Source organism: Trichomonas vaginalis, chromosome III, assembly GCF_026262505.1.
Source record: "Trichomonas vaginalis G3 chromosome III, whole genome shotgun sequence".
Classification (NCBI taxonomy): domain Eukaryota; phylum Parabasalia; order Trichomonadida; family Trichomonadidae; genus Trichomonas; species Trichomonas vaginalis.
Window position 1 is genome coordinate 16,886,241 of NC_067205.1, and position 14,612 is coordinate 16,900,852.

General features: G+C 33.6%; 6 protein-coding genes and 5 pseudogenes across 11 annotated transcripts, besides 1 other annotated feature; 8 read left to right on the forward strand and 3 right to left on the reverse strand.

The window, feature by feature from the left end:
- Positions 1-14,612: part of a mobile genetic element that runs on past both edges of the window.
- TVAGG3_0715890 (uncharacterized protein) lies at positions 211-825 on the forward strand (the record flags this gene model as incomplete). Its single annotated transcript, XM_051243945.1, has 1 exon — positions 211-825. The coding sequence occupies one exon, from the start codon at positions 211-213 to the stop codon at positions 823-825; it is 615 nt and encodes a 204-aa protein (XP_051090532.1).
- Positions 1,088-1,864, reverse strand: TVAGG3_0715900 (uncharacterized protein; the record flags this gene model as incomplete). The annotated part of the gene is made up of 1 exon (XM_051243946.1): positions 1,088-1,864. One exon carries the CDS (start codon positions 1,862-1,864, stop codon positions 1,088-1,090), a length of 777 nt encoding a protein of 258 aa, XP_051090533.1.
- TVAGG3_0715910 lies at positions 2,900-3,874 on the forward strand (annotated as a pseudogene). The gene has a single exon. A coding segment is annotated over exon 1 (975 nt).
- On the forward strand, positions 4,463-4,852 carry TVAGG3_0715920 (keratin-associated protein family; the record flags this gene model as incomplete). The annotated part of the gene is made up of 1 exon (XM_051243947.1): positions 4,463-4,852. The coding sequence occupies one exon, from the start codon at positions 4,463-4,465 to the stop codon at positions 4,850-4,852; it is 390 nt and encodes a 129-aa protein (XP_051090534.1).
- Positions 5,493-5,978, forward strand: TVAGG3_0715930 (integrase core domain containing protein family; the record flags this gene model as incomplete). The annotated part of the gene is made up of 1 exon (XM_051243948.1): positions 5,493-5,978. The coding sequence occupies one exon, from the start codon at positions 5,493-5,495 to the stop codon at positions 5,976-5,978; it is 486 nt and encodes a 161-aa protein (XP_051090535.1).
- TVAGG3_0715940 lies at positions 6,154-6,820 on the forward strand (annotated as a pseudogene). Its single transcript has one exon. A coding segment is annotated over exon 1 (667 nt).
- Positions 6,996-7,935, forward strand: TVAGG3_0715950 (annotated as a pseudogene). The gene has a single exon. A coding segment is annotated over exon 1 (940 nt).
- Positions 8,266-9,089, forward strand: TVAGG3_0715960 (KilA, N-terminal/APSES-type HTH, DNA-binding family; the record flags this gene model as incomplete). Its single annotated transcript, XM_051243949.1, has 1 exon — positions 8,266-9,089. A coding segment is annotated over one exon (824 nt), but the record flags the coding sequence as incomplete, so codon positions are not given.
- On the reverse strand, positions 9,351-9,788 carry TVAGG3_0715970 (annotated as a pseudogene). The gene has a single exon. A coding segment is annotated over exon 1 (438 nt).
- Positions 12,673-13,650, forward strand: TVAGG3_0715980 (organellar and viral DNA polymerase type B; the record flags this gene model as incomplete). The annotated part of the gene is made up of 1 exon (XM_051243950.1): positions 12,673-13,650. One exon carries the CDS (start codon positions 12,673-12,675, stop codon positions 13,648-13,650), a length of 978 nt encoding a protein of 325 aa, XP_051090537.1.
- Positions 13,756-14,612, reverse strand: TVAGG3_0715990 (annotated as a pseudogene). Its single transcript has one exon. A coding segment is annotated over exon 1 (857 nt).

The following is a 14,612-nucleotide window of genomic DNA, read 5'->3' on the forward strand; positions in this document are numbered from 1 at the left end:
CCATCATTGACATAAATTTTTATAGGCTTCCACCCTTTGTTCATGTTCCTGCTTCTTCCCTTAGCTCTTTTGTTCAGTAGTTCTACATCTTTATACACAGCACCTGTCTCAGTGAATTCAACAATATTTTCATTCGTTAGCTTTACATTCAAACCCTTGTCGAGTATATTGTTCATTTCATACATATAAAAGGTTTTTATTCTATATGAAATGAGAAGCAAATCCATATTAGCTGGTGCCGTTAATGTTCCAATTGAACCAACATCAAATGTTGACTCACGAACGACAAACAATATTGTCATAAAGAACTATAGTTCAGAGTGTTTGAAAGAAAAAGAACCAGAACTTAAGTCGGTGAATTTAAACACAGCTTCAAACGCTAACGCTACATCAGATGTTAAGTTAGAGTATCCACCACTGGACCAAATTCTTTCAAGAGAAGCCAACGACAACCCTTACACAAATGTTCAAACAAATCCTTCAGATAACGTAGACCATTACCTTCTTCAGTTATACCAAACAATTTTACTCAAAGACGATAAGAAGCTTTTGGTAAATCTTATAAGCAAGAACCAAATAATTCTAACAAAGGAGGACCTTGAAAATGTTATCTCACGAATAACAGGGAAACAATGTGTCATTGACTATCTCGACCCTGAAATCGAATGCTGTGGTCAAACTCCACTATTCATGAAAATAGGTAACATCCGCATCATTGAAACACCAGGAACTACAGGAGTTGAGTTTAAGTATAAATATTCGAACGAGTATACAAAACTATCTACTGACTATAAGCCTTGTTTGAAATATGTTTTAGTAAATTAAAGCAGTCAGGAGGGCTCTTTGAGCCCATCTTAGCGCTTTGCGCCGTCAGTCAAAAAATTTCAAGTTAGCAATTTGTAATATCTATCCAAAACTTCTTCAACAGTATCGAACTCATCTTCATAATGCAAACCTAATCTTATTGACTTGGTGCAGTTTTCACTAACACAATATTTTTCTGTTCTCTTGACTGACATAACTAATTCATTTGTTTCATCAAACAGCAACAACCAAAGTTCATGACCTAATACATAACATTCATACTTTATATTTTTAGCTCTGAGTTCTCTTGTAAGCTGTTGCATTTAATATTTTCTAAAAAGTCAACTTCAACAGTCATTCGCACTGGTGCCTTCAGTTCTACAGGCTCTCCTTGAAAGTCAACAAGTCTGAATTGCATGTCTTTCAAATTATGAGGACTAATGCGAACCCATTTACCTAAATGAGTTGCTATGACAGGAACGTTTGGAATGAACATTGAATTTACTTCATAACAGAAAGACTTATATTCTACTGAACCTTTACTATTAACTCCTGAAATGCCTGTGACATTAGCTATTTTAGACTCAATGTATAAACAATTACCATAACATACGTATGGAACAGATTTCATCTCAATCGTTTTGTCAACACTTTTCAAAGGAAATGTCATATGGTATGCACCCAAAAGAAGTTGTACTCTATGACTCATTCTTGGTATCTTAAACTCCTTCGCATAACTGAACTTCAAAACTTCTGCAATAAGTTTAACATTCATTAAGTTTTCTTCGTTATCCTTGTTTATTGTAGTATTTATGAGAGCATTTAACACTCCAGCTAATGTTTCCATCTTATATTCTACATTATTGTGAAATCTTATTTCGTGCTTCTTTCCATCTATTTCAATCTCCATGAAATCTGTTTCATCTGTTATAACGAATGAAGCGATAGTATTGAAGTCAACCATTCTGAATGCAAGCGCCTCATTCTGTAGACCTAAGTTTGTTTGTAGCTTTACTGTCCCGTATTCGTTTGGGTCTGTACTTTGCAAATAGAACAACATTTTATTCTCATTAAAATATGAGTATAGCTGCATATGCGTATGAAGCTGACAGAGCTAAACGTTTATATTTTGGTCAATACTCTCTCACACTTACTGACAAATATATTGTTATCACTGATGGAAATACTGAGAAATACATAACATGGAAGGACTATGAAAAGTTTGACCCTATTTTAACTCCATGTACTATGCCGTTTATAAAGGACGGTGAAATTATTGAAAAAGATAATACAACCGTATATAGGTCTGTTTATGAAGCATTAGAATATATGTTGAATCATAACCCAAAAAGATTTGACCCAAGCACTACACCATGTGCAATGCCCTTTATTAAGGACGGTGAAATCGTAAGAGTTCCGAATTCAACGGTTTCTACAGCTGTTCAAAACAGTTTACAAAACATTTTAGCGAATATCTTTAATTCAGAAACTACAGAAATAAAATTACCGTATATAACAGATGCTAAAGAAATTAAATCAAAAACGACAACATTATTTACGTCACTTAATGATTTAATGACTTATATCATTAATATTCCTGCACCAACTACAGCATTTGATCCAAACTCGACGGTTTGCAGTGTACCTTTCATAAATGACAGTTCATTAATTACTTTAAGGGATTCGACAGTAAATGAATCATTAAAGGCGTCATTAATGAAAATCATTGATTTTAACTCATTCACGAATACATATAATTCATTCATTAATGTTTCATATGCTTCTAAAGAAGGTGAGCCAAAAACTATCGATAAAGCGGTGTATGAAATAAAAGCATCAACGACGAAATTGAATTCGTTAACTTTTGACGGTGATAGTTTCGTTAATGGCATAACATCGGGGAAAACAATTTTAACGAAAGAATACTTAAAATCTCATGTTAGTGAGTTCGTTGAAATTGAAAAGAAGGTGGAATTAAGTTCGATCCACTGAATTTCATTTTCAGCTTAGCGAATGCGGGTGTTAGTTTCGCTGAATGGACAACTATACAGAGTGAAATAAATGCAATATGGACGTTTTTGGGTCAAAAGCGGGAATGGGTGAGCTTGTAAATGCTGCAAGAACATTAGGTGAAACAGGAAATTTTGTAGATGGTTTTAAAAGACTTGTTTCAAATGTTTTAACAAACACAAAGAAATTATTTATATACCGTACATAACGGACGGATTTTCGAACAGATAGCAACAAACCCTCCGGTTATGGCTGCGTTGATGATGGTTAGAGATATAAAACCACGTAACGACGGGAACGAAGAACATGAACAACAGGATACTGGTCGGGTTATTCGAGACATTAAAAACGTGTATCCTGAAGTTATTGATTTATTTAGAGGAGTTAATGATTCAATTTCAAAACATTCTATAACCCTCGATGAAGAGAATAAATTAACAGATTATATATTCGTCATTATTGCAGAATTAATGAAGAGAATAAATGAAAAAGGAATTGGTGATATCATTAATGTCAGCGATGTAATGATGAAAAGAAATTTTGACTCATTATTTACAAAACCGAAAACAGAATATAGTCTTTATGACGTAATTACCGAATTAATGAAAAAGATTAATGATAATAAGAGTTCTGGCGGAAGAGTTGAATTAGAAGTGAATGATGTTAATGAGAAATTAGCCGAAAAAGCAAACAAAAATGAGCTTTTAGCTCTGAGTGATAAGTCAAGAACCACGTTCATTATATAACTTCAGACGAACAGATTATAACGGACTACCATGGATATTTAACACAGGATGAACAAATAAGCACTGAAGATGTTAATGAAAGAAGATATAAATACATTCGTGCTAAAGGTTATGACATACACTGTACTGTACAGTATGACACAGGTAAAGCACCAGAAGCATTTGGTTATAACAATGAAATTTATGCTTCATACTTCTTTGTTAACGGTGTATTAGTTGAACCAAGATTTACATTGAGAGTTAAGGCAAAAATAACTTTTGAAGATGCTATTAAAAGTAAAGCTGACAAAGATGAACTTGACACAACGAACAAAGTTTTGAAATCTCATAAACACAATATCTCCGATATAAATGAACTTCAAGCTACATTAAATAGTAAAGCTGACAAGAACCATACACATGAATCCTTCACTACTGTTAGAGCAGACGACATAATATTGAACTATGATTTGGGTTCAAGTGCACCTTTAGAGAATCCAAGTACAAGCGTAAAAGATACACTAAACTCCTTAAATAGTAAATGTATGAACATTGAAGGTCATGCCAGAAACTTTGAAACACATGAACTACCAGCAATGTTAGATAAAAAAGCAGATAAAGAACATACACATAACTCCTTCTCAACTGTTGCTATAGAAAGTATTGAAGGAACGGTTGGCGGAACTGGTGGGGATGCATTATATTATAAACCTCCTAACTTTCCACAAGGTTTAACATCGAATGAAAACATAACAACGAAGAAAGAAATTAGCTGTAAAAATGTTTATGTCATGGATGATGAAAATAATGTTAAATTCACTGCTCAAGATTTATATGATAAGAAAGCAGACAAAACAGAGCTTCAAACATTAAAGACTGAAATACTTCAAACATTATATCCTGTTGGTTCTATTTATACGTCAATGAATTCAACAAATCCAGAAACAGTTTTAGGTTTTGGTACGTGGCAGCAGATTGTAGACAAATTCTTATACTGTGCTAACTCTTCAAAGCAAACAGGAGGTTCGAAGAAAATTACTGAAGCAAACCTTCCACCGCACACTCATACAGGAACTACAAACTTTTCTGGCGACCATAGCCACTCATTAAGAGACCACCCATTATACAACTCAGAATATAAAGCTGGCAATGACGTTTTATCTCCATCTTATAACAATTCAGCAAAAAAGACTTTTCGACCAACTGAACCGGGAGGAAATCATTCACACACTTTCACAACAAATCCAACAGGCTCGGGTGCAGATTATATGCCACCATTTGTGACTATATTCGCATGGTACCGCGTTCAATGAACGCGCTTGAGCCTAGAATAAAATCTTTAACTTTACATAAATGAGCTTGAAAGAAGTATTTGAACAACATCCATGGAGGTCATTTAAGAAGTTCAATGAAGCTGCAAAGAGTTGGGGATTTACTAACAGAGCTGAAGTGAAAAGGTTCTTTGACAAAAATGTTGTACATCAAACAAAAATAAACCCTTACGACTACTTTTTACCAATTTACTCGAAAACCCATGACACATACCAATTTGACACTCTCATTCAAAGCAGAAAAGGAGGACATAAACCATTCCTCATCTTCATTAATGTTAATACACGTAAAGCTTTTGCGTATATAATGAAAAATAAAGGAACTCGTGAAGTGTTAAGAGTTTTACAAAAGTTTGTAGCAGAACATAGCCCAAGTACTTTAACATCAGACCAAGACAGTGCATACCTCAGCAATGAAATCACAGATTTTCTCATTAAGCATAACATAACTCACTACACTACTGAAGACCATAACCATAACATACTCGGCATCATAAACCGCTTCATAAGAACGCTCAGAGATTTAAACCAAGAGCGAGACTTTACCGAAGAAACAATGAAACATTTTCTCGAAGTATATAATTCCTCAACACATTCTACAACAGGGCATACACCAAATTCAATGACACAACAACAAGAAGAAAAGTATATACAAAAGAAACGAAGCCAAACACAAAATATCAGAAATTCAACACAATTTACCCTCATTCCTGGTACAAAAGTTCGTGTAGTTCTTGACGACAAACCGTTGACAAAGAAACGTTTAAGGTTAAGTAGAAACTATTATATCGTAGACTCTACGCAAGGTAATGGATATTTTATAAAAGCTGCCGACGACTCTATTGCGTTTTATCCTCGTCATAAATTAGTTGAAAGTAGGAATGGCAAACTTGCTGAAACCATTGACGAAGCAAAGCGAGGAGTGGTTATTGAAATACTTGGCTACAACATAAACGATGACACTTATAAAGTAAGATATGAAGGAGGCGTTGAAGATGTTATACCATCTAAGAACTTGAGAGAGTCAAAGCCAACACATCTGGGACCATTAGAGCTGGAGTACTGGAAAGACAAAAATAAGCCAGAAAGAATAAGAAAATTCTTCTAAACTTTTTCATTAGATGTAAATCAGACAAAATAATTTTTAGGTGAAGAGGTGAGATCTCACCCGTTTTTTCACCTGTTTTTTCACCCTCACGAATTTTCATGAATTTCCTTAAGATAGAAAAAATAAAGTTAGTTTTATTTTTATTTATTTTTTTACTTTGTATGTAAGAACAGAAATGTCAGTCGAAGCACAGACGTTCACGAACAAATCTAATGGCGAAACATTCACAAAAGGCACTTATAATGGTATTGAAGTCTTACGTAGAGACAAGGATGGTTACATTAATGCAACAAAGATGGCAAGAGAAGCGGGAAGGTTAAACCATTTAAACAGATTTCTCAATAGTGCTAAAATGCAGGAAATTCTTGAGTTTTGGTTGAAAGAATACGGTCAAGCCAAAAGTGGCTCGACCTCAAAACAAGCATTTTATGAGCTTACTAAGGGTGTTATAAATGAATTCAAAGGTATTTACATACATCCTGACCTCGTTCATTTTGTTGCTGAATGGTGCTCTGTAAAGTATGCATTTTATGTCAAAGATATTATGGACTCCATAGACAAGAAAGTTCATGAGAAATTAGATGAAGAAGAACTCGAAGATACGGCAGAGAATGCTAAACATTTGTTTGAAGAAGAAGTTAGAAAAATGTGCGAAAAACAATTAGAACATGAACGTGAGATATGTTATGGTTATAGAGATTCTCCATACGAACTAGACCAATGGAAACAAGAAGATTTAAAGAGAGAATTTAGAGAATATGAACTCGCTAGATAGCATATAGGAAACTGCAGAAAAGAAGTTAAAAGTTTGGGGTCGTTTTGTACAAAAATATTGTGAGTAAATGAACCATTTATTTTTATTGAAATCAGACAAAAATATAATTGAGGTGAAGAGGTGAGATCTCACCCGTTTTTTCACCTGTTTTTTCACCCTCACGAATTTTCATGAATTTCCTTAAGATAGAAAAAATAAAGTTAGTTTTATTTTTATTTATTTTTTTATTTTGTATAAAAGATATGATTTCAACAATCGGCACAACAACAATTCAAACAACTACAGCACCAAAACTCGTTAGTCATGAATCCAACATCTATGTTGGTAGAGATGAAAAGCTTTATTCCTTCTTCATATACTTTTGAAAACAGAAATCCAGAAGATAAAGCAAGAACTTTTAAAAAGTAATTTAGACTGTAGTGCGAAAGATGAAACAAATGAACAGTATCTTATGAAATGGAGGACCTCATCGACCATTGCCTAAACTACCTGAATTCAGCAGCAAAAAACTAACTATTCCTGAATTCGACGAAATTGAAGTCAAAGCAACTGACTCAGTAGAAATTAAGAAATTCATACGTAAAGTAAATTATGAATTCCTTTGGTTTTCATTGCAACCATAAGTTATGGACAAAGATTGCGACATGGTTTATAAAAATATTTCTGACCTTTACAAATCCGAAGAATTTAAGACATACGATAACTTTGTTTCATTAGTTGCAAAATGTGTATGGCAGATAAGAGATAAAGATAGAAGAGGTAAAGTATGAATGAACAGATAAAACAGCAGCTTTTGAAGTTAATGAAAAACCATTGAGCCTTAGTTGTTCTAGCTGGTTTTATTTCAATGTATAACGCAAAAACGATGCCGCAATGTTCAAAATTAAAGCAGCAATAAGAAAATATAACTACTCAGTCAAAGAGATAGAAAGAATGCGAAACGACTATGCAGACTTAAAGAAAGAAGCAGAAAAGCCAGCAGAAGATAAAATGGACATGTTAGAATTTCTGAACAAAAACTATCCAACTGCTGACGATTTCCTTCTATCTGACGTCAAGAAGAAATATAAAGAGACTTTCGGCATGATTAAAACATTCGATGTACTAAAAGAAGAAATAGAAGCTACGAAATTGTTTAGGATTTCAAATATACATCGTACAATTCATGTAAAACGCTTGTGAAAAAAGAGGTGAAAAAACAGGTGAAAAAAGAGGTGAAATCTCACCTCTTCACCTAAACATTATTTTTATTGAATTCAGCAACAAAATTCTGAGTAAAATAATTTTTAGGGCATGTGTCAAACCGTTGAGTTTTCACAAAATTTAAAAAATAACGTTTACCATGTAAAACGCTTGTGAAAAAAGAGGTGAAAAAAGAGGTGAAATCTCACCTCTTCACCTAAACATTATTTTTATTGAATTCAGCACAAAAATCATGAATTTCCTTAAGATAGAAAAAATAACGCTAATTTTATTTTTATTTATTTTTTTATTTTGTATGTAAAGACAGAAATGTCAACATCAGAGAACACAACAACTGCTATCGTTCATGAAGCCATCAATGAAGAATACGAGTACATACAGTATAACAAACAGTTACGTCTCATTCGTTCAGTCAAAGATGACATGTACCAAATGCAAAGTATAATGAATGCTCTTCGTTCTACAAAGCAAGCATATCATTGGTTTGAAAACCAACAGACAAAAGAACTTTTAGAAGAATTTCCTCATATGATTGCTTCCCTCGGAAAACCGAGAGAAGAGATTCCGTACGAAAATCGCAAGAATTTGGCTCCTGGTTTGAAAGGTTATTATGTTCATAGACTTTTAGTAAATGTTGTAGCAATGTGGGCTTCACCTCGTTATGCTTGTTATATTTTCATGATGTTAGATGAACTATATAAAGCAGAACGTGGAGAGATGGAAAAAAAACTTCATGCAAAAGATGAAGTCATTGAATCCAAAGACAAAAGCATACAGAAAAGAATACCGCGTTCAGTACCAAAAGGAAAGGAAAAGAGTTATAAGTATATGATATATACTGAAGAGTTGGAGAAAGAAGAAGATAAAGATATGGTTATGTTGCATTTAGTCAGAAGAAACAACAAGAGCTTTTATGACTTAGCTAAAATCTATAAATCTGACAGAAACCGGTTCTATCGTGAAAACTTACCGATTTCAATGACACCGAATGAGCAAATAAAGGAAATTGTCAAAAATACTCTTCCTCAAACACACTATGACATCAAAGGTTGCACAATTACATTCAAAGAAGACTTAACATTACTGAAGGAAAAAATAACAGAATATTCGATAACTTCAAAGAGGAAGAATAAAAAATCAAGCTAATTTTTATTTTTTTATAAAATTTTATCTCATATGAAAAACATGAATTTAGAATATTCGGAACTCATGACAGAAGAAGAGAACGAACAACATGTAAAAGATTATGCAAAATTTCTGAAGACATACAAAGCTTATGAAAAAAGCGTATGAAAAGTTATACATTGGGGAATTGTTGTAAAATATTCGATATGAAGACTAACCAAAAATATATTTTTGCTTAAATAGCTTCAGGGTCAATTTCTTCAACCATTTCACTTCCTTCGTCAATGTCAATAGAAGCTTCTTCACCTTTGGTAAGAATTTCTGTATAACATCTTTGTTCGTTATTGTCTTCAGAGATGAAGGATAATATTTCACATTTGTTTCACCCTTCTTATATTCTTTCTGTTCGGAAAGATTTAAAGCAATACTGAAAAGTCAATATTAGAGTTCTTTATAACAGTATAATGAGTATCTTTGACATTCACGAAGAAACTCTTTTGTTTCAAAACTACTGCTAACTCTTGTGAAGTATAACGTTTGCGGTCAATGACGATAGCTAATGGTCTGACATACTGACCAAACTTAGATTCTTTCACAAACTTCTTGTTAAAGATAACATTAACATTTGAAGCATTATTGAACTCATTCTTGATGGCAGTAGCGAGAGCATTGTATGAAAAGAACTTGCAATCTTGCATGTGTTTCATTAAAATAAAAATATTAAATTATTTTGAAAAAAAACTTAAAAAATCTAATCTAATTTTTTCAAAAAATATTTTTTTTATTTCCTACTAAAGATGTATCGGAAGTTGTCTAAGTTAGAACACTCGGAAATAAAACAACTTCTTACAGAAGCTAACATAAAGTGCAAAAACATTACGCAACAAACAAAAAAGCACTCGCTGACATCCTCAATGACTATCAATGGTGCAATAAGTTATGATAGAATTCATGAGTTCATAAAGCCGCAACGCGGCGAGGACGAAGTCCATGCAAGAGCATTTCCTTTAAATGACGTTGCTATTGACTTATATCATAGACGTTCAGTACCTCATGAAGTAAGAAGAGAAATGTTTGACATAACAAATGCAAACGTTGGTGAAAACAAGAAGAAGAGACGACACACTGAAACAACAGAGAAGAGAGATGTTTAAGAGCGCTATAGAACAAGTTCGCAAAGCTAACGATGTCATTCGTTCCATTGACGACAAACCAAAAGAAGGTGAGAGATGGTTAAAGAAAGATGAAGAGAATAGGAAGAGAAATGTGAAGTCAGGCAATAGACTCATTGACTTTAACATCGAAGCTTTAGATGAACCAAACAGAGACTACTTACACAAACATTTCGGTAAGGTTTTCATGAGACTCTTAGAGAAAATTAAAATAAACTCACAACAGAGATGGATGGTATGTTATAAACTTGGTGGAAAGTATGAATGTTCTACGTTAAACCTCAATAATATTGGAACATTATACATCAGCTCTTGAAGGAGAACTTTATATCAGAGATAGAAGCAAATGCTGCAGGTATTGTTGAAATGCACTATGACTTCTTCTTGACAAACATAAAGAATCTTACTGAAATAAAGATGTATGATTTAACAGAATATGAAGGCTTAACGATGTCAGATGTAAAGAAAGGCAAACCAAAAAAGAGACCATATAGAGATGAAAGCACACTGACAAATGACCAGAAAGCCATTTTGGAAGCTCTTAAGCAAACAGGAAACCCGCACTTATGAAAGCTTTTGGAAAGATAATGGTGAAAAGAAGTTTTATAAGAAGAGAAGCGGTCAGTTCTGGAAGTATCTTTGCACATTACCTATAAATCTTGAACGCTACCAAATCTTCAATGAACTGAACAAAAGAACTGCAGCACTTATGACAGAAGACAATTGTTTCGTTTATGCTTGCATTCAGGCTGGAGTGATGGAGAACTATTGACCACATGAGAGAAGTCATTCGTGTTAGAGACTTTCCTCAAAGTAAAGTACAAGAAATTTCTGACGCAACAGGTTATAGCATTTAATGTTACCATTGGTTATTTCAATGACTCAAGACATAATGAAATAAAAGAGATACATACCAAAAGAATGTGAAACTGTTAGAACTATTGACTTACTTCTTGTTGAAGACCACTACATGCTAAATGAAAGATTACCAATGACAACATATTTCATTCGCAACTATATAGAAATCTTGAAGGAGTGTGGAATGAACATTGAGAAACAGATGAAGATTTATACAAAGAGAGAGAACAAATATGTAGTTCGTTATGATAGAACAACACCGTTATGGGATGTTATGAAAACATTGTGGGAGTGCAAAATATTTCGAACCTATTTCTTATGGAGAACTTTTCACATATACGACTGACTTATATAAACAGAACCTTGCACCATTTAAAGATTTGACATATGCTCCAAAGTATTGTGTACAACTGAAGAAGAAAGCCGAGTCAAAAGAAGTAAATAAAAATAAGTGCAAGTTCATTCCTGAGCACGTTTTCTTTGCTGACTTTGAGTAGCACAGACGGCTTTCATAAAGCTTTTAACATATGTTACGACAGTGAAGATGGTTCAGTGAGTGAAAGCATTTGGGGTCAGAACTGTGCAACAGAATTTTTGGAACGACTTCCTGACAAGAGTTTAATATATTTCCATAACCTCAGTTATGATATAAACTTCATCTTAAGACACATGACAGAAGTGAAAGGAACTCCATCATTAAAGGTTCACGAACAATGCAAATAACTGGCTTATATAAAGGAAGGGCAATTATTATAAAAGACTCTTACAGTGTTATAAATAAGAAGCTTAAACTATTTCCTGCTATGTTTAACTTACAAACAGGACCGAAAGAAGTATTTCCATACAACTACTACAGCAGTGTTTGTTAGCAAATGACAACAGAACTGGTGTCATTTCTGAAGCATGTAAGTTTATCCGGGATGCAGATACATTCATAAAAAACATAGATTCCATCAAAGGTTGCAGAATAGATGAAAACCACTTCGACTTAGAAAAGTATAGCACATTTTATTGCAAACAAGATGTAAGAATTTTAAGAGAAGGTTTTGTTAAGTTCCGCAATGACATATTGAAAGAATTTGATTTAAACGTTTATGACTACGTTAGCATTTGTTCAATCGCTAACAAACTTTTCGGAAACAGAGTATATTTTCCGAATGGAAATTTATATGACCTCTCAAATAAACCAAGAGAATTTATTTCACGCTGTATTCAAGGTGGAAGATGTATGCTGTCAGATAACATGAAACAAAAGAGCGAAAAGAAACTCATTGCTGATTTCGACGCTGTTTCATTATATCCATCAGCTATAGCAAGACTTTATACTTTAGAAGGTATACCGAAAGTATTGAAGAAAGAAATGTTAAGCACAGAGTATCTCATGAGACATTTATTCGATGACGACCAAAAGGAACCCATTGGTGAAAAGTTTATGTCTGGCTTCTTTGTTCTCATTAAGATAACAGAGATTGGAATACATAGACACTTTCCTTTAATAGTTTGTGACCCCGAACTAAATCCAGAACTTAACGTTCCCAGAAGTTCAAACACTTGCTGTTTAATGTATGTTGACCATATAACATTACAAGACCTCATAAAATATCAAGGTGTCAAATGTGAAGTGTTGCAAGGATACTATTACGATGGAAACAGAGATATTAGAATAAGAGATGAAGTAAAGAAGTTGTTTGAGTTAAGGTTAAAGTATAAGAAAGAAGGAAATCCTTTGCAAGAAAATATAAAGCTCATTCTGAACAGTATTTATGGCAAAACTATTCTATCTCCTATTGAGTCAAAAATAACCATAGTAAATGACAAAGATGCTATAAGATATGCCATCAGAAACTACAACCATATAGTGAAGTTCGAAGGTTTGGATGGTTCAGATAAAACTATTTTCAAGCTAACGAAAAGCATTTGCAGACACTTTAACTTCTGTCCACTTGGCGTTAACATTCTGTCTATGTCGAAGAGAATAATGTGTGAAGTATTTTGTACTGCTGAGGACTTAGGAATGGACATCTTTTATAGCGATACGGACAGTATGCATCTCTACAATGAAGATATCCCTCGTTTAGCTGAAGAGTTTGAGAAACGTTATGGAAGAGTTCTCATTGGTAAAAACCTTGGTCAATTTCATAGCGACTTTGCAGAAATCACAAAAGATAAACAAAGTTTAGCATACAAGTCAATATTTTGTGGAAAGAAGACTTACATAGACTTACTCACGAATGATTTAAATGAAGTTGCATTTCACTGCAGAATGAAAGGCGTGAAGCAAGATGTCATTGCTTTAACCGCTAATGAAATGTTTCCTGACTCTGTTCAGTGTTTCTATGATGAAGATAAAGGTTTAATGGTTCCGCAAGGAAAATTTGACAAAGACTCTGAGTTCAGTGTTATGAAGTTATATAAAGCACTTTATGACGGTCAAGAGATTGCATTCGACTTGTGTAAGTCTTCTAGTCCTTGCTTTGCTGAAAAGTTTAACTTTTCTATTCAGACTAAGACTTCATTCATAAGAAAGCTTAAGTTCTGAGAACATGAATGAGAAAAATAATGAGGTCATTTATTTTTGTCAGCAGTGAGACCATTCATGATAAAAATAAGCCGCTAGCGGCAAGGGCGAAGCCCATGTGGTCATTTACAATACTGCGATGGTAGAGTTTAAGAGTTGTGCTTCAATGTAGAGACAGTCCTTATGGTCTGGAGGTAAGAACACTGGGCAGTTATGGTCATGAGTGGAGAACATGTCTATCCAAAACTCACGATTGAAGCCAGTTAATTTATAGTATTTAGGATTTGGCAGTGGTGTAGTTCTTGTATGACCAATGAACTCATTTTCAACTCCCTTACTTAAGTTTGAATATAATATAGCTTGCTTTCTATCCCAAATGCCAGGTGTGACAATTTTGAAAATTCATTTTTCCTCGGAAGCATTGCATCATAATTGAAAACATTCTTGAAATCGTCACTTGGTTCAGAGATTTGAAATCTTATACGTAATGGATTTTCTTTCTCTTTAGCGACTTCATTGAATGGTGAGAATACAACAAACTGACAGTCATGTGTTCCATCTTCATTTTCATTAAATTCATAATGAAAGTCTATAAGTTGTGGCTGACTACCTTCTTCTTTCAGTTGTGCAAGAAACTCACGTAAAGGCTGTAAAGTTTGTACTTCAATGTTAAACTTTTTCTCGAACATTTCATTAAATGAAATCATACATTGCAACAATGTTGTATCGTCTTTAAAGTATTTGTATATGTGAATGTTTTGGGCGCTTAAAGACTGTTCGTCATTTTCTATCTCGACTTGAAGTATAAAGTCAACCTTTCTGAAAGCACGTGTTATATACATAGATGTTATGCCAATGTACTTCTCTTCATTTATGTTCACAATCCAGTCTGTTGGAAACTTAAACGTTACTCTGTTCCCCTTTATTTTGACGTCAGGGTTTTCACTACTGAACGCAACAGATAAAGGTATTTGTCTATACAT